Source organism: Helianthus annuus, chromosome 16 (genome assembly GCF_002127325.2).
Source record: "Helianthus annuus cultivar XRQ/B chromosome 16, HanXRQr2.0-SUNRISE, whole genome shotgun sequence".
Classification (NCBI taxonomy): domain Eukaryota; kingdom Viridiplantae; phylum Streptophyta; class Magnoliopsida; order Asterales; family Asteraceae; genus Helianthus; species Helianthus annuus.
In genome coordinates, this window is record NC_035448.2 from 70,855,970 (window position 1) to 70,879,534 (window position 23,565).

The following is a 23,565-nucleotide window of genomic DNA, read 5'->3' on the forward strand; positions in this document are numbered from 1 at the left end:
GTGTTAACTCGCAAAATCTAAAACGAAACGTAAAACGAAAATTTGCGAAAGGTTAAAAGTATAAGGGACCAAAGTTGAAGGTAAAAATATTGTGAGGTTAAATTGAAAATAATGAAAACTTTTGAGTTAAAAGTGAAAAAAAAAAACAATTTATGTGAGTTAAAATTGCAAAATATAAAAAGCTTTTGGATTAAAGTTAAAAAATCAACTTTCTTTTTTGAAAATCCCCCAAAATATGATGTATAACAACTTATGCACAAAATTGTTTCTAATTTATGAAATGTAAGTTTCATACCGTAGAATTTAACCTGGCTAGACAAAAAAAAAAAAAAAAAAGAAATAAGATTCATCTATTACGACACAAACCAATGGGGTGGTGGTCTATTAGCAAAGGCAAAGCCTTTAAAAACCTTAGGAGAGAGAGGTCTTGGGTTCAAGTCCCATAAACGACATGGAATAAAAGAAATTTGTTGTTAAAAAAAAAAATCTATTACGACACAAACTCATATTTCTGTCATCAGTTTTTAAATTTTACGTGGAGATATAAATGGAATCTTTCCCACACAATCACATGAGAGGGGTTGATGTAGTTGTTTTATGAAATCCATGCAATATGTTGGAATATCTCTGTTACCTAGGGATGCTATTAAACTAATTAACAATTAACAATGCACTTCTTTCCAGTAATCACATGTACGGGACACATATTCTTTTGTAGAGGCAAGACAAATATTTCTCATAGCATTATTAATTAAAGGAGAGACATAAGGAACTGATAACCAGTTAAATTTGTCTTAAAGTATAATAAAGAGCCAGAACCACTCATGGCTTGTTGAGCTTGTAAATGATAGAGAATGTAAGTATAGTTTTACTTTTGAAAAATTCATCAAAAACTTCAACAAGTTGAAGAGAGCTCAAATATATACACACATTTAAAGAAGACACCAGATGATTACACTAATATATGAAATGGGATATATGTCTCTTCAAATATAATAAGAATTTAAAATCCCTAAAACACTGTTTCTTTATAAAAGCCGGGTTCTTACCGGCCGGAGTGGTTTTAATATGGTTGCATCAAAATTGTGTTTTTATAACTGGGGTAGTATTAAGATATTCATGATATGCATGTTTCACTAGTATCCTATGTATCACTTGTGACTTGGGTTGCGGATCTAGCCTAAAAATTAAAGGGTATCCTAATTTTTTTTTTTATTTTTTGGATCAGGGGTATCCTTTATACAAAATTGAAAAAAAAAAATTACACTACGTAGACAGAGTTAAGCAGTAATTGTACGCTACGGAGACAAAGTTGAGAGGTAGCCCGTACTACCTCTGCTTGTACACTACGTCTGCTAGATGATACATAATCGGTGACATTAGCTTGTACACTACTACGGAGACATAGTTGAGAGGTAGCCTGCGCTACCCCTGCGTTGTTTTTCAATGATTAATTTATTTAATTTGGATTTCTAGTAGATGAAGAACCGACAGCTTCTTGCGATACTACTACGAGTATATCGTTAGAATAAAGATCTAAATCGTATACTTTTTCAACATTAAAAAAAATTACTATTGTTGTTTAGAAAAACACTTGCACTAGTTTATTTTGAATGCTAGAATACAACTTTATAGTTGGTGTCCTTTTGTCTGAAGACAGCCATTCTTACAAGGTGGAAGAAATGTTTTTTCCTTAACGATATTGATTGTTTGTTTGCAACAACAAAAAACCAAATGCGAAGGAAAACTAAATCCATCTTTTGTTTACAAGTGGGAATCTAAAAAGCTTACAAATTAAGGTCTAAAGGCAAATTATGTAGCTATAGTAGCAAACAAGAAAAGATCAAAGTATGACAAACAATAAAACAAGATTAATAGCATATGGTTTTCTTTCAACTTCAGAAAGATGATAGAACAAAAAAAAGTAAAAAGTGCATAATCTAGAACAAGTACCTCAAGATCTCACTTAGAATTTTGTCTCATTCATATAGTCAGATCCAGAGTACTTGCCCTTTTTGCTTTCTGATCATTACAATGATCATCTTCTCTTATTAACTTGTTTCTGGTTCTTGAGAGAGAGGGTGAGCACAATGACAATGACAAGTTACCTTCTCCTTCACCATTATCTCCTTCCAAATCTTTTGGGCTCTCAGCGTGTCCAGAATGAACTTCAAGAGATAGATTCAAATCAAGATCAAGATTAGAAGCCTTCCTCTTTGTTCCTCTATCTTTTCCAAGACTTGTACTTTCCAAATCTATAACGATTGGCTGATGTTCCGGAACGTTTAACGGATTGAGATTTAGGGTGTTGTTTTGCAGCTTGGTGTATAGCCCTTGCAACATCTCCTTCTTCTCACTTATTCTTGATCTAAAACTATCATGAACTTCTGCGATCCGGCATGGAACTTGTGCATTGGGTGGCATATGATTATTATGGAGACTGCGACTTGTTTGTCCCACATGATTTAATGCTAAAATTCTATCGGCAGCCATGTTATAAAATCTTGGTTTTGTCTTTTCAATTGAACGATGCTCCCTCAAAGCGTTATGCATCCAATCATGATGGTAGAGTGATGCATCTCCATATCTTTAAACGGAAAAACCAAATGATTATTCAACTTCCAAGAGATGAAACACAAGATCAGAAATTGGGATCTAGAGGTGCAGTAATGATACCACAAGAATAAAAGTGATTATAAACATATGTTTAACCATGTTAGTCTTTTTTTTTTTTTTTTTTTTTTTTCATGTAGCAAGCTCAAATATGGTTTACCTAAAGGTTGAATCACATGTTCGATTGTAGCATTGAAGCATCTGCAGTTGACTTAGGTTATAAATATTAGGATCTCCACCTTCAATCGTTGGATCTGATACTGTAATATAAAAAACGTTACATGAATCACACAACGGAAAAGAAGAGAGATATCAATCTAAATATATCATAGTAGGGTTTAAACATTCATCAATTACCAGACCTTGGTTTGGATCATCAAACTTCTTGCTTCTATACATCTGATGAAACAAACACCCATAAGAGAAATACTCAAAATCCTTTTTTTGTATGTTACAGATCGATATAAAAAATCTATAGTTAAACATTTTTTTTTGTTTAATAGCAATAGATGAACCTGTAAATGACTTTTGACATGAGCAATATGAAGTCCTTTGACATTCATCAATTGCAGAACCAATTTGGGAGTTGCTTCTGCATAAAATTGAAAAAAAAAAAAAAAAATTCAAGAAAATATCATGATGGGGTAGAAGCTCAATAACATGTATGAACAAGAGGAAAAGAACCATGTATTATCACTTACTATCTTGTCCACCAAGCCTTTCAACTGCCTGAACAAATCTAAGATGCAGATCATTTGTCCACCGGAGTCTAGGCATCTTAGATCGGACATAAGGTCGGACGGATGGCTTCTTATCGCTCTCTTCCACCGTGCTATTGCTGGAACTCCCTCCATCTTTTAACTCCATAACTTCTTTTGACTCATTTTCTTCTTCTCCCTCTTCATTCGGGTACGAATCTAAACTTGTTTTCGAGCACTTGGTTTCTTCACTTCTCTCCATGCTTAATTACCTGATCTTTCTTTGATATCCTTTGTTTGGAAGGATACTCTTTGCGTTGCAATCATGCTTCAAACAAGTAAGCCTACTAGCATTGAACACAGATTATTAGGTTTCCTCCCAAATTCTATAATCATATGTTTCCAATATAAGAAAGAACCCTGATCAAATTCTAGGGATCAATAAATGCATTCATGAGACTTTAGACAAACATACCATCAACAACTTTGAAACCCTAGGGGATAGATCTTTTTTCAAAGATGCTCTCTCTCTCTCTCTCTGACTCTCTCTCTCTCTCTCTCTCTCCTGTCTTCTCTCTCTATATCATGTAACATAAATAATTCTGTCCATCTATATTATATCCAGCCAGTGGGTATGGAGATGTGTACATAATACATACATAAGCTTTACATGTACTAATCTACGCATCTAAATGTATACTGAAGTTTATAATATGGGGAAAAAATATATGGTAGGTCTCATATAAATTCAATCGCTATAGCACAAATTCTAACATAAAGAATATAATAATGTAGAGTAACAAATCTTGCATCAAGAAATGTTAAAATATTGTAACGTAATATAAAAATGGGGGAAAAGACAGTCCTCGTCGATTAAATACCTTCTTCTACACAGAGCTACATATATACGCCAAGAAAATTCAATTGTTTGTTTAGTGAATAAGTCCAAATAAGTCCAAAGTAAACTTTTACTCCATATTTGTTTTGGCATCGCAGCATTTTATTTTTTCTTGGAAAGAGCACCAAAACACCACTGAATTTTGGAACTTCTCACATGCATTTACAAATATGAGGTTCGAACTCAGTGGTTACATGATTGTTAAATGACACCCTTATACAACTGCAACTAAACCATTGGTTATTAAATTAAGAGGAAGTCTCGCACACTTAGAGAAACCCTACACTCAACTGACAGATAATTTGATCCACCAAAGAACAAAAACGTACTGAAAAGGCCTTTTCAAAAGACATAATTACGAGAGATCGAAGGAACCAAATGTTGCAATTTTTAACACCCTAAAATTAACAGTTTTGTATCATTCGTATTCTAAATACCGGATATATTATCTCTATATTAATTAGTAAGTTTTGCTCCGCTCACATACTTACTATTCATTTTTTTTCCTTTGTTTTTTTTTTGGTTTTCCTATCTATACTATCCAACCACTTAATAACACTTGCCTACTGTAGGTCCCGATTCTCGAAGGATCGATTAACGAAACCTTAATCCTTGTTTATCACAAACCCGGTCACTAGTGCGGAATCCCAGCGACGGTGTCAAACCAAACACAGATAATCAAAACAACACAGAATAACCAATGAAACACATTCAATTGATTAAAAGGATGAGAACAAAGATCAAACAGATACCCACACAGTTTGATAGTAGACTCTCAGGGTACGCTCTCATGGTTTCAAAGTGAAACCATGAAGTGTTTATATAGCAGCCCAGGCCCATAACTCGATGAAACCCGGATTAGGCTCGACGAGACCTCTAATGGGCCTGACGAAACCTCCTAGACGACGAAACTCTAGTTTCGTCATCCATCACGACGAAACATGGACATGTGACAATTTGGGGGTTTCGTCATGTAATGCTCGACGAAACCTAGGGTTTCGTCGAAGGCTGCATAAGCTGTTTGGTTTGTTGCAAACAGACAGTTTGCAGCAAAACACATAAACACACAAACATACATATAAACTACATGCAAACTTACATATCAAACGAGACAAACTTTGTCGGACACAAGTAGGATAGGAGGATATCCGACTTGATCGACGGCGAATTACAGACTCGATAAACATAAAAGACCGTACAAAATACATCGTAAATAAAGACAAGTGACAGACACCAAAATAATGCATCAACAAACTCCCCCTTGTCTGTTACAGTCTTCGGTCTTCAATCTTTCGCCTTCTGTGTTTCAGCGTCCAGGTGCTTCCAGCATGAATTCCACGATTAAAGCAATAACAAGCGACGCGTTGAAATCGAAGCGCTTGACGAGCGTCCTTGTCTTCATAAAATATATCATGCCGAAATAGCTTGCTGATGTCGTTCGCGGACATAATAACGATCCACATCGGATCCAACATTCGAAAATTCTCACGATCACCATTAAAAACAATCACCGCTTCGTGCGTATCCGGATCATAGCACCATAACCTCATATCAACAAGAAAGTTATGCTTCATCGGCATTAAGGGGATTTTGTCCATAACCTTTGCGGGTTGATAGACAAGCTTGTATCGCGCGGTATTTATCGTTGGATCCAACGTGAATTTGATCTGTTGATAGATGGGAAACTGCGGCTTGAACAACTCGTTTTTCCATCCAGCCCTTTTGTTAAACTTTATCTTGAGTGCGAACAATGTAGCTCCATCGAAGTTTAAACGATTAACAAGCTCAAGCTTTGTCAAAGCTACAACGTCATAAAATGGTAAGGACAATATGCTTCGCAATGATCTGAAGTATTGGATACCAAATTCACGCTTGATGGCAATGCAATGGATTTCCTTGACGAACATCCAGCTTAGAATCCTTCCATGAGGCTTGACCTTTTCGAACTATAGGAAATCAACTTGTGCTTCCGGCGGTGCACGCTTTTCAACCTTTGACAAGAAACGTTTTATCCATTCCTCGAATGAATCAGTGGGATTATCAGAAGACGCCCGATTCTTCAATTGTTCATCAATGTCTTCTTGATTCTCCTTCATCCATTCTTCATCAAATGAATCAAACTCCATTCCGTCAGCACGAACATAGGTTGACTTGCTAGTTTCACCTTCAAACACTATTTCTTCAATGTTTTCAACAGTTTCAGCCTCTGGTTCAACTGGCATCTTATATATTTCAGCATCATCAACTTCTTTCATCGCATTCAAATCTGACAGTTGCTCATGCGACAAATCAGAGACAATCTCCCCCTCTTCTAGAATTTCTCCAGTGATAGGATGGACAACCTGCAAAGCAAGATTAGCAGTACTAGGAACAGAAGATGTACCAGGTAGAGAGCTTTCGATGTAAGAGCTGCTTTGAAGCTGTTGTACTTCTTCAACTGTTCCACTGGAGGTTCCTTGCGCAGATTCAATCTGTGAAGGCTTGTAGACAACAATCTGAGAAGAGGTAGCTGCTGGCGGTTGCTCTGATGTAGCAGAGGGATTGGGGTTCCCTTGATCTTTAGGATCATCATCCTATTTCTTTATCACCTCTTGTTGCTTATATCTACCCCCCATAAAGTATTGACCCGCTTCCTAAGAAACTCATAGCCTTCATTTATCTTCTTGACCCCATCAACTATCGTGGTGTTTATAGAATTGTACCACTGCTTCATAAAGTCATGTCTTTCTTTAAGGGACTCGGCCAATTTCTGAAGTTCAGATGTTTTCTTTCATGCGATTCATTTCAATACCACGTGTATTATCTGCCGCACGCATCTGTAGCAACTGTCTCTCTCTTTCTTCGTCTGCAGCTTTCAAACTTGCATTTTCAGCCTTCAATTGCTCTATTTCAGATTGCTGACGGGTGATCTCTACTGCTTGTCGCCCAACAGTGGAATTTAACGTGTTAATCTCCAATTGTTGCTTGATCGCGTCTGCTCTAGTGGCTTGTATCACTTCTGTATGCCTTTTGATTTGACCTGCAGTAGCTTGTAATTGAGGAAATAAGACTACCTTCTTATCCTGCTGCATCTGTTGAATATACTTTGTCTGCGTTCTGCGGCAGGCTGCGAGGTCGTTGCACGAATAGTTGACGCTATGGAAGGAGCAGGCTCTTGAGGGGTCACTGTAGGAGTTTCAGGTGTTAAACTCACTACAGGAACTGGTTCGGTAGACCTCGGAGGAGATGGAATCATTTTAGAAGCTTCTGTGGCCGTGAATCCAAGATTAGGATCCATTTCCGCTTCTTGTGTAGGCTCTTGAGGAACGGATTGCTGTGCAGATGAAGTACCAATATACTTTCTTGCTTTCTTCTTGCGTTTGACAGCTGTTTCCTTTCTCTTTAATCGTTCCGCTTCGGTATTCGAAGGAACGTATTCAGGATCATTTTCTTGCCTAATCCTCCTTATCCTTTTTACACCGCGTTCATTATAATAAACTTCGTATCCGGGCTCAGGATGATTGTCATGCGATTCCAAACTCTCCTCATCACCACCAGCTGAAGTACCACCAGCTGCACCAGCAGGCGATGCACCAGCACCTGCATCACCACCATCATCATCATCATCATCATCGTCAGTGTTTGACGAACCTGAATCCTCTGGACCAAACTTCTCTATCATCTTTTTCTTCAACTCCGTCTCTTCATCATCTGATTGGCTGTCATTATGACTCCATTTATCATCTTCCGGAGCAACGTAGTCTGGTTTGCCAAGAGCACCTATCAACTTCCTAAGAGGATCGCTTTCTTTGTATCTCTTGGCTGCAAGACTCTTGATTATCCTTAAAGATTGCAAGATCATAGGTTCAATCTTCAGGATGTCGTCGTCAGCTTTTGGAAGATTAGGATGCTGGACGTTCATGATTATTTGAAGAAACCGAGGATACATCCAGAATTTGTTGCCAGTACTTCTACTACCAGTCCTCGTCATATTTTCTTTCATGTTGGAGAAGATATACTTTGATATGCTAAACGGTTTGTTCAGCACCAAAGCCACCATAAGACCAACAAGATCGTTGCCTGCCATATCATATCCTACACGTCTATTGCTGATACACTGAATGAGAACGTGAAATAGAAACTTGTAACGTAACGGCAAATCTCCCTTGTTGATTTGAGAACTGAAGATGTCACCAACACACTTCATCCGTAATAAGTAGCCACGCGTACACATGATTGGAATTGAGGATGGTGCATTCGGATCGTCTTGCAACTGTAAAACAGCATTCAATATTTCCGGAGATACAATCACATCCAGATCATTCACTCTCCCTTGAATTACTTCATTTCCATCAACCTGTACAATGCTTGCGGAGTTCCAGAATTCTTTAACGAGTGTCTTGTAAACAGGCGTTGAAAACGTAACAGCGTTATGTATCCGCGACTCTCTAATCCACCGAGTAATTTCTTTAAATTCAGAGATCTTTTCTTCGGGATCCAAAAAGGCAATTTAGTTGTGACGCTTCTCGGACATCATTTCCTCTTCAGATTTGTTTTCCTTCTTTGTCGGTGCTTTACGCTTTCTTTCTTTCGGTGCCATCTACATATGTAAACATCCACAATAAGTAACAATGGTATAACCTATGCATTAGACATGTACGTATATATGTTTATGTGTAATGTGCGCATTAACATGTATAACTATGTCTTTTGTGAAATGCACCAAAACTTGAAAATTTTCTAAGGCATGGACGACGAAACCTCAACACCAAGACGAAACCCTCTTACTCACGACGAAACCTTCTTGGTCAAACAAAGTCAGCGTTGACTATTAACAAGAGGAGTTTCGTCGAAGGTTTCGTTATAGTAGAGTTTCGTCGTGTACAGCATGAAGAAACTTAGGTTTCGTCATCACAGAGGAGTTTCAACACAGTTAGGGTTTCATCATTTGGGGGTTTTTTCAAATCCAAGGTAGTTTCGTCGTATGTAGGTTAATCGATGACTGATTCAGCGAACAAACACAATTTTGACACTTTGTTTATACCCAAACCAACTTAAAACAACCAAGAATCAAAACCGACATGAGTTTATACCGAAACCACACCCAAATCAGTCAAAAACATCAACAATCAACATCCCCTGTTTTGTTTTCCAAAACCCAACCCAAATGAACATTCACATTTATACATAAAACACTAAGATTATCAGATTTAATCAAAAACACAAGCAACAATCAAAGGTGTAGGTGCATAAATCGAACATAAAGTGAGTCTGAGGATTTTTTGAGTCAATCAAGCAAAAACACAGAGTCCCTAAGGTTCAAAATACTTTAATGATCCTTTGTATACCTTCGGTTTGATAAAAACGGTGAAGAAAATGAGGGTTTTTTTAGGGTCGGTTAAAAGTATGGGAGGTTGAGTGTTTGGGGAAGATGAACAGTAGAGTGAGTTTGAAAAATGAGGACATCTCCGACATTGAGACCCCTTGTATAATCATACACTCGGCGAAACCTCATCTTCGACGAAACCTTGTTTGGGCTCGACGAAACCTCATGTTTGGGCTTGGATTTGGGCTTGAACATTTAACCCATGACGAAACTTAAATGGGCCAGAGGGGTTTCGTCGTGACCTCGACGAAACTATGGGTTTCGCCGTGAACCCAATCAGTTTTGACCAAAGTTGACCAAGGTTAAACACAATTGACTTTGACCATGGGGTTTCGTCGACTTTAAGAAGTTTCGTCGACCTTAGAAGTTTCGTCGACCAATTTTCCTTAAATTCACCAAGTCTTGAAAATTTTGCACACTGAACAGATTTTGTTTATTTAAAAGATTTCCATTTTGATTGAGTTTACCAAATGCAAGGACATTTTATGAAGTAGGCTTCAGGCTTTCAGCAGAAAACACCAAGTAACAACTTCGGCTAATTCAAAAATGAACTTTACAAGATACACTAGAACAGAATTTAAAGTGCGGTAAACTAACGACAATCAATGAAAATGCAATAAACGACTGTACAAGAGCAAACTTTTGCGAGTTTCAAGGATAAGGAATCATACCAGCTTACAGTCTTAGTCAAACATGATTTTTATTCGGTTTAAAGCTCTAGATAAGTATACTACATCGATTATCCGTATTGTTGTCCACATAAGCTCAAACTGATCAGATGTAATCATAATTAGGAGATACGATTAACGGTAAGGATTATACTTACAAGTCGGTGTTCATCCACTCACGACACATTCCCATATCAAGGTATGCACAAGAGTTCATCTTACCGGTGAGTATACTGATTATAATCTGTTTGAACGCATAAAAATGTGAGATACTCACTTATTTTTGATTGAAAACAAGCCCTATGTGATAGAATCACTTATTGATGAGGAACTTGATTTTCATATGCATGAGGGCACAAGAGCAAGTCCGTGAACAGGTCAGTACATCGTACAACAGAGAGACGAATTTGACTCACGGATAAATGTGATATTTTATCACTTATTTGTTTGGACATGTGATTGTTTATCACTTATTGAGGTCGAATGCAGTATGTACACGTATGTATGGTATCATGGAAGATCTAGGCTTCGTCTCCGTTATTTTACGGTAAAAGATACAACCATAATACCAAGATGATAAGCAGCATAAAGACCGAATATCTCAGAACCTCGGCAATCTCTCAAACGAAATTTCGGTACCAAGACTATATGCCAATAAATGGTTCCTACCTGACTTGAAGTTTGTTAGGTTTGTATCATCCTGCACATTTTAATCTGATTGTGAGCCTACCGATACATCGTTAGTTAAGATACTTATCATTTCTCATTTTTTTTGTTTTACATTTTAGAGCATGTTGACCGACCACACCAGTAAATATTACCATCTTCCTTAATCCAAGAGACTCATTTTTGGTTTTCTAATTTTTTTGAATTTTTGCTTTTTCAATTTTTTTGAATTTTTTTGAATTTTTCAAATGTTTTTGTATTTTCTTCAATTTTTTCAAATGTTTCAAACTTAAAGACAGAAAGTAAAGACATATTTTTGGATTTTTGAATTTTTCAAATGTTTTTGTATTTTCTTGAATTTACTCCCCCTAAAATGCTAAAAGATTACTAAATTGAAAATCTTTTTGTATTTTTAGAGGTTTTCTTTTTAAGAAAATATTTACAAAAACGATTAGCTAAAGAAGTTTTACTCGGGTATCACCTTAATGCCATTGACCAAAAGTAGATAATCAAAACGTGATTTATCAAAAGCTTTTGTGAACAGGTCGGCACGTTGGTGATCAGTGTGGATTTTAACAACATCGATTAATCTTTTGTCAAAACAATCACGTATGAAGTGATATTTAATTTTGATGTGTTTGGTCTTGGAATGCTGCACAGGATTTCTAGTGATCTGTAAGGCAGCATTATTATCAACAAAGATAGGAGTAGTTAGGAATTCAAAACCGTAGTCGCGAATTTGTTGTTGTATCCAAATAACTTGGGAGCAACAACTCGAGGCAGCAATGTATTCTGCTTCACAGGTTGATGTAGCAACACAGGTTTGCGTCTTGCACTGCCACGTGACCAGTCAGTTTCCTAAGAATTGACATCCCGCTGTTGTTGATTTTCCATCAATTTTGCATCCGCCAAAATCAGAGTCACTGAACGCAATCAAGTCGAAGCTATCATCCCTAGGGTACCAGAGACCGGTGTCCGGGCATCCCTTCAAATAGCTAAAAATCCTATTAATAGCTGCCAAATGTGAGGCCTTCGGATTGGCTATGATATCTTGCAAGTAGGCACGTTGGAAAAATGATGTCGGGCCTCGAGGCTGTGAGATACATGAGAGATCCGATTATAGCGCGATAATATGAAGAGTTAATGCTTTCACCCTTCAGAGATCTGGAGTAATCCCGTGATTCTGCGGAAGTGGGGTACCAATGGGTGTTGCATTAGACATCTGGAACCGGCTCAAGATGTCACCAACATATTTAGTCTGATGGATGAATATCCCAGACTCGGTGTATTGCACTTGTAGGCCCAAGAAGAAATTCATTTCCCCCATTGTGCTCATCTCGAACTTTTCCTGCATAACACGCTCGAATTCTCTGCACAAAGAATCATTAGTTGAACCAAATGTTATGTCATCAACGTATACCTATGCCAACAGAAGATCTCCATTTTGTTCTTTGATAAAGAGAGTGCAATTAATAACACCTCGGCGAAAACCATTCTCTAGCAGATAATTTGATAAGGTTGCATACCAAGCTCGTGGTGTCTGATGTAAACCATAAAGAGCTTTGTTGAGCAACCAAACCCGATTTGGATGAATAGGATCTTCAAAACCCGGAGGTTGTTCGACATACACCTCTTCTTCAACCACACCATGTAAGAAAGCACTTTTATCGTCCATCTGGTAGACTTTGAATCCTTTAAATGAAGCATAAGCTAGAAAGATCCGAATAGCTTCCAGACGTGCAACATGAGCATAAACTTCATTGTAGTCAATGCCTTCTATCTGACGAAATCCCTGAACAACCAATCTCGCCTTGTTTCGACTACTCCACGATCATCCTTCTTGCATTTGAAAACCCAACGTGTGCCAATTTTCTTGTAGTTTTTCGGCCTTTCAACAAGCTTCCAAACACCTAGCTTTTGAAATTGCTGCAGTTCTTCCTGCATGGCTTCAACCCAAGAATTATCTTTTAAGGCTTCTTTCCAAGACTTCGCCTCTTCTTGTGAAACGTAACACGCGAAGGACCAATCATTTTGAAGACCAGATTCTCTAATGGCTGAATACAAACCAGCATTCTGGTTGTTTCTCAGCTGATTACGCGTCTGCACACCACGATGGACATCTCCAATAATATTCTGCTGCGGATGGGTATCATGAATTCTCGATTCTGGAACATCAGGAACACGAGCATTGATACCCAAATTGTTAAGATTAAGATCAACAACCAATTCCACACCGGGCATAGACGTAGAAGTGGATGCATTCCCTTCAGCAGTGTCAACATTCTGCTCATGAGGAGTTGCTTCAGAGGCACCTTGAATAGGAGCAACCGGAGCTGAAGTGCCTTCGTTTGCATCATGGTATTCGTCATCTTCCGATGACTCATTGTACTCAGTAGCATCTTCAAATACCTCATTTTGAACCATATTGTTTTTAACCGAAGTAGAAGCTTGAGGGTCAACAACAATTGGTCTCATCAATGGCGAATCAGCCGCGTTGTCACTTTCAAGTAACATTTGAGCAGCAGCAGATGCTTCGTCAAAGGTTGGCAGATTAAAGGAGTCGAATATCTCATCATAATCGAACATCCAAGGATCACTCGGAGCTCTAACAGGATTAGTATACCTTTGAACCTTTACTTCACTCCATAACTCAATCTTTTTGGTTGCCAAATTCCATACACGAAAATTCGGAGTTTGATATCCAAGGAAGAAACCCTCGATAGCTTTGGCACCAAACTTTCCGTCTAGGTCAATCATAGTACATGGACCGCCAAAAGGTTCTAGGTAAGAAAGATCCGGTTTCCTTTTCTATAGAAGTTCGAAACACGTCTTGCCATGCATTTTAACTGTGAGAACTCTGTTCAACGTGTAGCAAGCAGTCGACACAGCTTCCCGCCAGAACTGAACAGGAAGCTCCGACTCTACCAACATAGTTCTTGCAGTTTCAATTATCGTCCGATTCTTCCTCTCAGCGACCCAGTTTTGTTGTGGAGCGTAGCGAGAACTGTATTCATGAAGAATGCCCTTGGAAGTACAGAACTCATCCATCATACGGTCTTTGAACTCAGTTCCATTGTCGCTTCAGATCCTTTTCACTTTCAACGTGTACAAATTTTCAAGCATAGTAAGAAGATCCTTGAGGATTCCAGGAGTTTCACTCTTGTGTGCCATAAAAGCTACCCAAGAAAATCTAGAATAATCATCAGTAACCACTAGACAGTAAGCATCCCCAAATGTTGTCTTGTGTTTCATAGGTTCAAAAAGGTCCATATGAAGACGTTCGAGAGGCACGCTTACAATGTTGACTTTCTTCAGCGGGTGAGACTTCTTCGTTTGTTTCCCTTTCTGGCACGAAACACAAATATCTTGTAAATGAAAAATTCTTACAGGCACACCATTCACAAGGTTGTTTTTCACCAAATAGTTCATTTTCCTTAAGTGAATGTGCCCCATTCTTTTGTGCCAAGATATAGGCTCCTTTTCTGTGGCTTTCGAGACAAAACATGTCACTTGTGCAGATGTCGTAATCGCTTGGCTCATATCAAGGATATAAAGATCATTAACCCTTGTAGCCGATAAGAGAATCCATTCTTTTGGAATTTTGAAACAAGGCTTCAGCACATAACAACCGGCATCATCAAAATGCACGGAGAACTTCTTATCGCAGATTTGCGAAACACTCAGAAGATTATGATCAATTTGTCGAACATAATTGATCTTATTGAAACATACAATACCATTGAAGATTTTTCCTTCTCCAGTGATATATCCGCCTTTGTCTCCAGCAAATGCGACATAGCCTCCTCGAATATTTTTCACATCATAAAGAAGACGTAAGTCGCCTGTCATGTGCCTAGATGCTCCAATGTCAACAATCCAATGACTATTAACAGTTCCTCCTGGAACATCCTGCACATTTCATTCAACAATTAGTTGAGGATGGGGACCCAAGCCTTAATGGCCTTGGGTCGTCCCTGAGCATCACGAAAAGTGATCTCGATTTCCTGATGATTTTCAAAAACAGCACCTCCCCCTGAACTTTCACCCCTTTTAGGTTTCCAAGTTTGTTTTTGTTTTCCAGTTTGATTCTTATGAAAAGATTTGAAATTTCTGGTTTTAAAGATTGTGATGAACTTGGTTCACTTTTAACAGATTTGACTTCAGATTTTAAAGCCTTTTCAACTGCCTTGACGTTTTGACGTCGTTGTTTTGTTTCTTGTTCTTTAACAGTTCTTTTATCATGTTTTGGTGAAACAGGATGACGTTGTGGGTGAACCTTTTCAGGTGGTGCTTTCTCAACAAATTTCTCTTTGGGAGTATTAGTACAATTTTTAATGATGTGTCCAAACTCCCCACATTTAAAACACGTTCTCCTCTCAACAAACTTAGGAGAATCTGATCGACGAACAAATGTTGAACCTGTAGAACCTAAGATACTTGCCTTTTCATCACACCTGTTTGTATGTTGAGTGTAATTGTTTTGACTGTTACGTTTTAAAATCTTGACTTGTTGGACAAAATCGGTGTTTGATTTGTTTTCAAAAGTCTCAATTTTATCAGTACCCTTTGCTGCTACAAATTTGACATTACTGCTTTTCTTCTGGTACCGAGCTCCTTTTGTTTCAAATTTTGATTGAGAAACTTTAGGTTTTTGAGCTCGTTGAACTGGTTGTTTACCCTTAGAAGCAATAAGTTGTTGCCTCGTCAGTGATCTTTGGTTTCCAAATTTTTTTCTAATTTCTGATTTTGGAACAGGATCACATTGTGTTACAACAACTCACGGAATTGTCTTTCCCAAAAATTTACTCATCTTGTCCTAAAAAACTTTATCAATCAAAGATGGATTGACATTTTATTTTGGAAAATCATTGTCCGAATAAATTTTAGCATCACCGACCAAAGTATACAAAACGTTATTGCTCTTAACAGTAGACACAGATTCTTTCACTTCCTTAACATGATTAATTACTTGTTTTGCAACAGGTTGCGTAGCAGGAGTAGGAGGATCACAAGGAATGTAATTCTCAATAGGAATTTCTACTCCTTTCATCTTGTCAACTGATTCATCCTGGTCACTCACATCTGATTCATCATCAGACGAATCATAGTCCTCGATAATTGGAGCACTTTGATTCGTCAACGTTGAAGTATCTATTCCTTCAGATGAGGTACTCGAGGACCTGTCCGATTTGAACCCTAAGCCAGTAGTAACTTCCTCATAATCAAGAGGCACACTGGGTTCAAAACGTGGCATTTCTTCTTCATCGGGCATTCGAGTATAGTTATGTCTCAAAGGGGGTGGACACGACTTATACCCAACGTCTTTCTTGTTCCCTTTTAGCTGTTGAGTGTCGATGATGTGATCAAGCACATATCGGGAGTTAGAATAACTCTCCAATTTGAGCTTGATTGCATCATGCTCGCATTTGGCAACAACTAGCTCTTTCTTTGTTTCCTCAATGATATTAATGTAGTTATTAATACCAATTTGTTTGTTGAAAACATTTTTTGTTAATTCGGAAACACTTTTCTTTAAAGTTTCAATTACATCTTTGAAATCCTTTTCATTTCTTGTTAAAGCCATATTTGCCTCTTTGCACTTGGACAGCTCGATAACCAAACTTTGATTATGACTATGAACCTTTTCTGATTCCTCTTTCAATTCTGCACACATTTTACAAACACTAGGATTAGGAGGATCAGAATTTATCTGACTCGTCGAGGCTGAGACATTTGCCATAAAGGCAGTCTGATAAGAAAAAGATCCATCCTTAGAGAAGAATTTCTCCATCTCCTTTGATGCTACAGCAGCCTTCTTGATCAGAATAGATTTCTGACACTTTAACTCCTCAGCTTCATTCAATAAGTCTTTAACATTAGAATTCACTTCTTCCTTCACATCAGATTCAGAATTGTAACCAACCGAATTTGAGCTTTCCTCATCAGAACTCCCACTATAACAAGAACTATCATCACAATCAGAAAACTCTTCTTTGTGAACGTGCTTGATGTGATTGATGATCTTTGCATAGTATGCAGTTCCTCCTCCTCCTTCTTGATCACCATCCCCAAATTGTACAAACCAGTTACATCCTTCATCAGCTTGAACTACTAATGCTCTGTTGGTGTTTGAAGGTCCAGCCTGGGCTTGATTAGTGGTGTTGTTCACTGCTACCAACCTTCTTTCACGGTTTTCTTGATTTACATTGGAAGTACTTGTCTGATTGCAGGAGGGATTTTGATTACCTTGTTTGCTCGGTCGGGTGACCTCACATTTGAAGTGACCCTTTTCGCCGCAATTGAAACATGTAACAGCATCCTTATCGAAACCGTACTTCGTATCCTTCTTGCTTTCCAACGTAGTTCTCCCAGTTCGTTTCATGAAATCCTTAGCCCTTCTAATAGCACTTGCAAACGCCCACTTGATATCCATTAACTCCATTTCATGACGGTCTATCTGTTGATAATCTTCATGGGTCATATTGATGTTTCCAATTTGACCTGCGACCAATCCGCAATAGGCACTGAACATTGTGTTGAGAAGTTCTATTTGTTCCTTTGCCACTTCGATGCTTACTTTAGAAAGGTTTGAAGTATCAACTCTGACTGGGTTGGGGTTTTAGGGTGGAGGGTTACTATAATATGCTTGCTGTTGTTGTTGTGGTTGGGCTTGTGGTGGGGTTGGAATATAAGCACTTTGATCAAATTAAGGTTGAGTAGTGGGAACTTGAGGTGGAGGTTCGGGTTTTAGTAGCCAGGCACTTGCATCAAATTGAGGTTTTGAAAAAGCGTGAGCTTGAGCAATAACATGTGCAGGCGGAAGATAGGCTCTTGGATCGAAAATCACTGGAGAAGCTAATTGGGGAAATGGAGACGAGCTTGTATTGGACATAAATGCCGTTTGTAGCTTCGGTTGCTGAGCAGAACTAGAACTAGCTGCATGATTAAAACCTGCAAGGTACATTTCAGTATTTTGAGGAATTGGAATCCGTTTAGCTTTCCAGATTACTTCATCATTCTTGTGCTCCAGTTTTTGAACGAATTCAAAGATACTCACAGTATCTAAAGTACCTGTATGCTTCAACAGTTCAATGAAAGAACTCCACTTCGGGGGTAAAGCATCTGCAAACCTTGCAACAATTTCCCGTTGAGTTGCAAGAACACCATATAAATACATTTCACTAATCAAATGATAAAAACAAGTTGTCATATCATTAATTGTTACGTTATCCATGAACTGAAATGATTCGAATTCCTTCTTCAACAAATCATGTCGTGTCTTTCTCGTAGCCGCATTCCCTTCTCCTCTTGCTACTAAGGCATCCCACAAGTCTTTCGTGCTACTACAATAACCAAATTGATGATAGATGTCTTTGTGGAGTGCTTGTGTGAGAATTGAAAACGCCTCCTTTTCAAGATCATATGCCTTCTTGTCGCCTTCTTGCATATTCATAAAAGTTGTTGCATTTGATCCCGCTTCTTCAAGGGTTGTGTTGTATGTAGAAATAAAGCACGTCCATAACTCGGTATTTTGCCCTAAAACATACGTGTGGAAACGATTTTTCCAAGACGGGTACTCGTTCATGTGATTAAGCTTTGGCGGGCGGTTGTTACTACCCGTTTCACTCTCGCTTAGCAAAAGATTCTGAATGCTTTAATTCTGATTCGTCACCAACGCCCATTGATTCTCACTAATAGTTCGTGATGGCAAAACATTCCTCATCCACGCGGCTGCGGATGTCTGATCTTCACCCGGTCTTGGGTCCGTACTCCAATCCCAAGGACTAGTACAAGCCATATTTGATATATGAAAGTGAAAAACCTGGTCAAACACTTAGAAACAAACTGTTAAAACACTTTTGCAAGTCCTCTGTTAAAAATGACAAGTGTTCATGACGAAACTTCTTCCCACGAAACTCCAGGGGTTTCGTCGAGATGTCTTTGACGAAACTTAGGGGGTTTCGTCGAAGCCTCTTTGACGAAACTCAGCAGGTTTCATCGATGTTCCTTATGACGAAACTCTAGGGGTTTCGTCGCTTCAGGTTCCGTCGAAAATGGTCTCAGATGGTTGGTGAAACTTGGTGAGATATTCTTTGAAATCTTATCTTTTTACTGACACAGAACTCCCGAAATCAACTCACAACATGCCTGTGTTACCAACCAAGGTATGGTCACCAATATTTTAATTCTTTTATCAATTTCCAATTTTAAATTTTAATTTTAAATTGCAAGCAATATCCCAAGAACAATATGAAGGTCCTTTGAAGATATGAAGACCAATCCCAGATTTTATGAATTTTCCGGTCGGATTTTTCACCGGAAACTTTTCCGAACACAAATTTTGCACAAACTTTTACAGAAAACCCGGTTTTTATCTTGTGAACAAGTAATGTAACAAAGGTTTTTAACAAAACTTTGGCAAACTGTTAGGATATGAGTTTGTATTGATTGTGATTTGTGTTTGAATTTAGATGAACAAATGAAAGAGTAGTGCAGCGGAATATAAGTGGAAGCAAACTTTTCACAATCAAACAGAAGAAATGCTTTCAATCATACATTTTCAAACACTGAATTAAATGATTAAATTTATTTTCAAACTCTGATTACAATGTGTGTATGATATGCAAACTCCCCCTCAGCCCGAGCTCAGTGTTTGTTCGTGCAGAAAAAAGATGGTGAAAGAGCTAACAGAACAGTACAGAGTACTGTTCTATTTATAGGCACTTGCAAACCACTGAGCATCTAAGCTGACGTCACCATGAAAGCGACATCTAACCTCCTAACAAACTCTAACCTCTGATCTATACAAACACTGCTATGCTAACTACTGATATTACATTTCAATACATAAAGCAAATATAAACTGCTGCTGCATCCTTCCACTGTTGTGAACCCAACAGTACTTGTCCTGATCAGCAGTGCTTGAACCATGGCAGTAGATTGAGCAGCGGAGCTTTAGTTCTTCAATCAGACCTTAACTTGAACATCAGTTGTAGGTTAGCAGTTTGCATGATCAGCGGATAGGAGGTCAGCAGATGTTGAAACCACTTTCAAGGGGAGAGACTTACAATCAAACATCTGTTTATTCTGGATCCACTGCCCTGGTCCAGTTTTGGCTTTCATTATCTATTCCTTTGGTAGGGTTCAATCCCAACAATCTGCCCCTGTTACAGATAATGGCAAAACTCTTCATTATTGTAGATCTTTATTGCATCAACAACAGTTCCTTTATCTAAGTTAAGGCATCTGTATCATCATCATCCCTGCTAAGTGGAAGATCAAGGAGATCCTACAAATCTTCAAGACTCAGGCCTAGAGCTTGTTCCCTTGTTAATTTCTTCACTTTGCCATCAGACCTGATCATAGTCAATACGTGGGTCTGTTTATCAGTTTTCCACTTTTGTACTTTTGAGCCTGATCGGTTTCTTGGGAGATTTTTATTTGTAGAGGAATTTGGTGATGCTGGCCTGTTCATGACTGGCTGAGTAGTACTTTTTCAGCATAATACCCTTTTTCACAATGGCCAGTTCAGATTCTTCTTTCAACATTAGCATAATGCCCTTTTTCACAATGTCATTTCCGGCAATTAAATCTTGAACTGTTTCAGCATCCAACTAGCTTTGACTCCTTCTTTTGTAGATAACAGCACCAGCAGGAGCAGTGGTTCGTTTGGCTTGAGCTTTGGTGGTCTTTTTGAAACCTCTGCTTTAGAATAGTCAGGTTTTTGTGGAGCTGTTGGATCTTTCTTCCTGAGCTCCTCCAACCTTTTATAGGTGGCCCTGACCCTAGCTTCTCCCCACTTTGACACAGAATTCTTTGACCTATAATCAGCAGTGATTAGCTCCTCTTTCATTCTCTTCAACTCTAGTGCCTTTTCAGCTTCAAACTGTTTGAATTTTTCAGGGGGAGTTTGCTGGACATTATCTTTGATCATTTCATGGATCCTGGCTACTTCTTTTTCAAGCTCAGGAATGGTCCAGTTTTTATACATGTGTTTCTCCCCCTTGTATTTCTTGTAGGTCATGATATTTTCAATGTAGTCTTTTCTTAGGGTCTCATCTGCCCTTTCTGAAATTCGTTGACTAACATTTTTGGCAAATTGTTCCATTGATCTGACCTGTGTAAGGAGAAACTGATAGTTTTGCTAAAATTCCCTATCAGATTTCCCTTGTTTGTTTTTGTAAGCGATATCCTCTGCTTGTTTGGCTTTGATCTCCAAATATTCTTCAATGTTGTTTGGCCTGGGATATCCTCTAACTGAAGGCAAGCTCATTTTTGCAGGGTTGTCCTCATAGTAGAAAGATTTGATTTCATCTCTAACTGCTATGAGTTCTAAAGGAAACACAACACTTGCAGGAGGTAATGGCTTTTGAATTTAAGTTGAAGAGAGAGGAATGGGTTTTAAAACTGTGACAAGTGCTTGGGATTTTGAAGCTATTGGTGGTGGTGATGGAGAATCATCATCTGATATGATAACCCTTCTCCTTTTTTTATTTTAGGAGAGGCAGATGATGTTTTGGGTGGAACAGTGGAAGAGATTTGAGTGGCAGTGGTTTGTAACTGACTAACAGCTGTTGAAACAACTGGTGTTTCAACCACTATTGTCATTACAGCAGATGTAGCAGATGTTGTAACATCTGATGTCTTATGCTTTATGGCAGGAAGTGATGGTAGAGATGTTGTTTTTGGTGGTGATAAGGCAGTGGTAGTGATGTGTGTTGAAGTGGTGTGTGTTGAAGTGAGAGCAGTTGTTGTAACAACTGAGGTACCAGCAGATGTTGGTACAACAGAGGTTGCAACAGCTGTTTGGGTGGAGGTTTGATGTTGGTGGCTTTTGGATGATGGTTTAGGAGTATGCTTTTGAAAACTGGATGGTGTGGATTTGGGTTTCCTTACTTTTCTAGTAAGATTTCTTTTTGGAACAGGATTTTGATCATCCTTTTCACCAGAAAAACCCTGTTCATTCAGCTTCATGAAAGCCCTCTTCTCCTCATTCCACCTTGACAGATCCTTTGCCGCTCTATCCCTTTTTACACTTATGATACTATCATCAAGTGCATTCTGGGTCACATCAACCTTCTTGCTTCCATCTGGCAAGGGAATTTCTCTGAGCATTGCATCTTTTTCTGTATCAAGATATAGCCCATTATCAATCCCTTTCTTTATCCACTCCTTAATTTTCTCCCCCGTTTTGGCATTATCTGAGGGGATTTCATCAATGAAGAGAACTGTCGGAGGAGCAGTGCCAGTGGTTGTCAACAGATGGGTCTTGAGAGCCTTAATGTCATCCTTTGTATCTTTGTACCTAAACTCCATTACATTTTTTAGCTCTTGAACATGTTATTCATGCTGCTGCTCAGCCATCTAGTGTTGTTGGTGGAGAAATGGTTGAAAAAGATTCTAGAGCTCATTTGTAACATCTGCTGGTGGTGGAGCAGGTGCTTGAGGTGGAACAGCAGTGGATTGTACCATATGAACTGTCAACAACTGATGCAGCATGTCTTTGATTTCTGCAACAGTGGTATCCATTTTTTTAACTCTGTCCGTCAATTCTTGGTACTTTAAACCATCACCTAATTTAATGGGATCATCTGATTTCCCACGAGCAGTGGTTTTATCAGATGTTGAGGTAGGGAGTGTACTCCAAACATCAACAACTGATGCCCCTTTTTCTTGGTACTAGGGTCTTCTTCCTTCAACACTTGATAATCTTTTGATGGAACCGGTGGTTAATACAAATTCACTAGCAGATAACAGAGGTGTTATGGAAGGAATTGCCTCCAAGGTAAACCTGTAGGTTCAACACTTGTAGTGGCTGCTTCACTTGGAATACCACCAAGAATAACTTGTAACTCAAGGGGTGTAACCTCCTCAGGTTGTGTTGGTGGGTTAGCAAAGATTGATACATCAAGCCTAGTCTCATGTTGAGGTATTTTCTCATGAACAGGTGAGTGAGAAGGACTGGTTTGTGCTAGGTTCAAATCAATTGCATCCAACAGTAGTTTGGTATTTGGGGGAAATGGGGATGTGAAGGTAGGTTTAGAAAGCGGAATTGCCCCGGGTATTGGGCTGTGGATGATGGAAACGAATGCTTCCAGAGCATCATGATGTGGTGACCCTATGTGTACAACCTGTTCTTTTTGTGAAGAGACAGGAGGAGTTTCGGCTAAGGTTGGAGATATTTTTACTAACTGCTGTGAGGAAGTAGCAGCAGTGGTTTATTGTGACTTTTGTGTTGTCACAGGCAGTTGGTCTGGTATCTCAGCCTCCAGAGTTGCCTTTTTGATGGGTTTGGGGGGTTTTTGATTTTTCTTTTTCGGTGGTTTTTTGGTGATTTTAGGTGTGGATCTCAAGGCAGTTGTTTGGCTACCTTGATCACCTTGAGCAGTTGGCTCAGCAGCAGATACCTGAGGAGCAGTGTTTGCTGCTAAAATCTGCTCAGGCACCTCTGCTTGTGTTTTGCAAGGTGTTGACATTCTTGTAAATGTTTCAGAAGTTAAGCTTTTTATTTGAAAAGAGTCACCTTGATTTATTACCGCAATATCATTCTTACTGAATTTTTTCTCAAAATAATAGCTTAAAAATCTTGGAAACAGTAAGAATGATTTTGTTTCAACATTTTTAACCAAATCATTGAAGATTACCTTGGAATAGTTG

At 38.6% G+C, this 23,565-nt stretch overlaps 1 protein-coding gene across 2 annotated transcripts; it reads right to left on the minus strand.

Moving 5' to 3' along the window:
• Positions 1–1,794: 1,794 nt before the first annotated feature.
• Positions 1,795–3,873, minus strand: LOC110889877. 2 transcript variants are annotated; one of them, XM_022137456.2, is made up of 6 exons: positions 3,787–3,873; positions 3,315–3,655; positions 3,129–3,205; positions 2,976–3,012; positions 2,774–2,873; positions 1,795–2,587 (listed from the first exon to the last, which is right to left on the minus strand). In XM_022137456.2, exons 2-6 carry the CDS (start codon positions 3,571–3,573, stop codon positions 1,984–1,986), a joined length of 1,077 nt encoding a protein of 358 aa, XP_021993148.1. In that variant the 5' UTR covers positions 3,574–3,655; positions 3,787–3,873; the 3' UTR covers positions 1,795–1,983. The 2 variants fall into 2 exon arrangements, with proteins under 2 accessions (XP_021993148.1, XP_021993147.1); XM_022137455.2 differs by lacking the exon at positions 3,787–3,873 and having other exon boundaries at positions 3,315–3,779.
• Between the last annotated feature and the right edge of the window lie 19,692 nt (positions 3,874–23,565).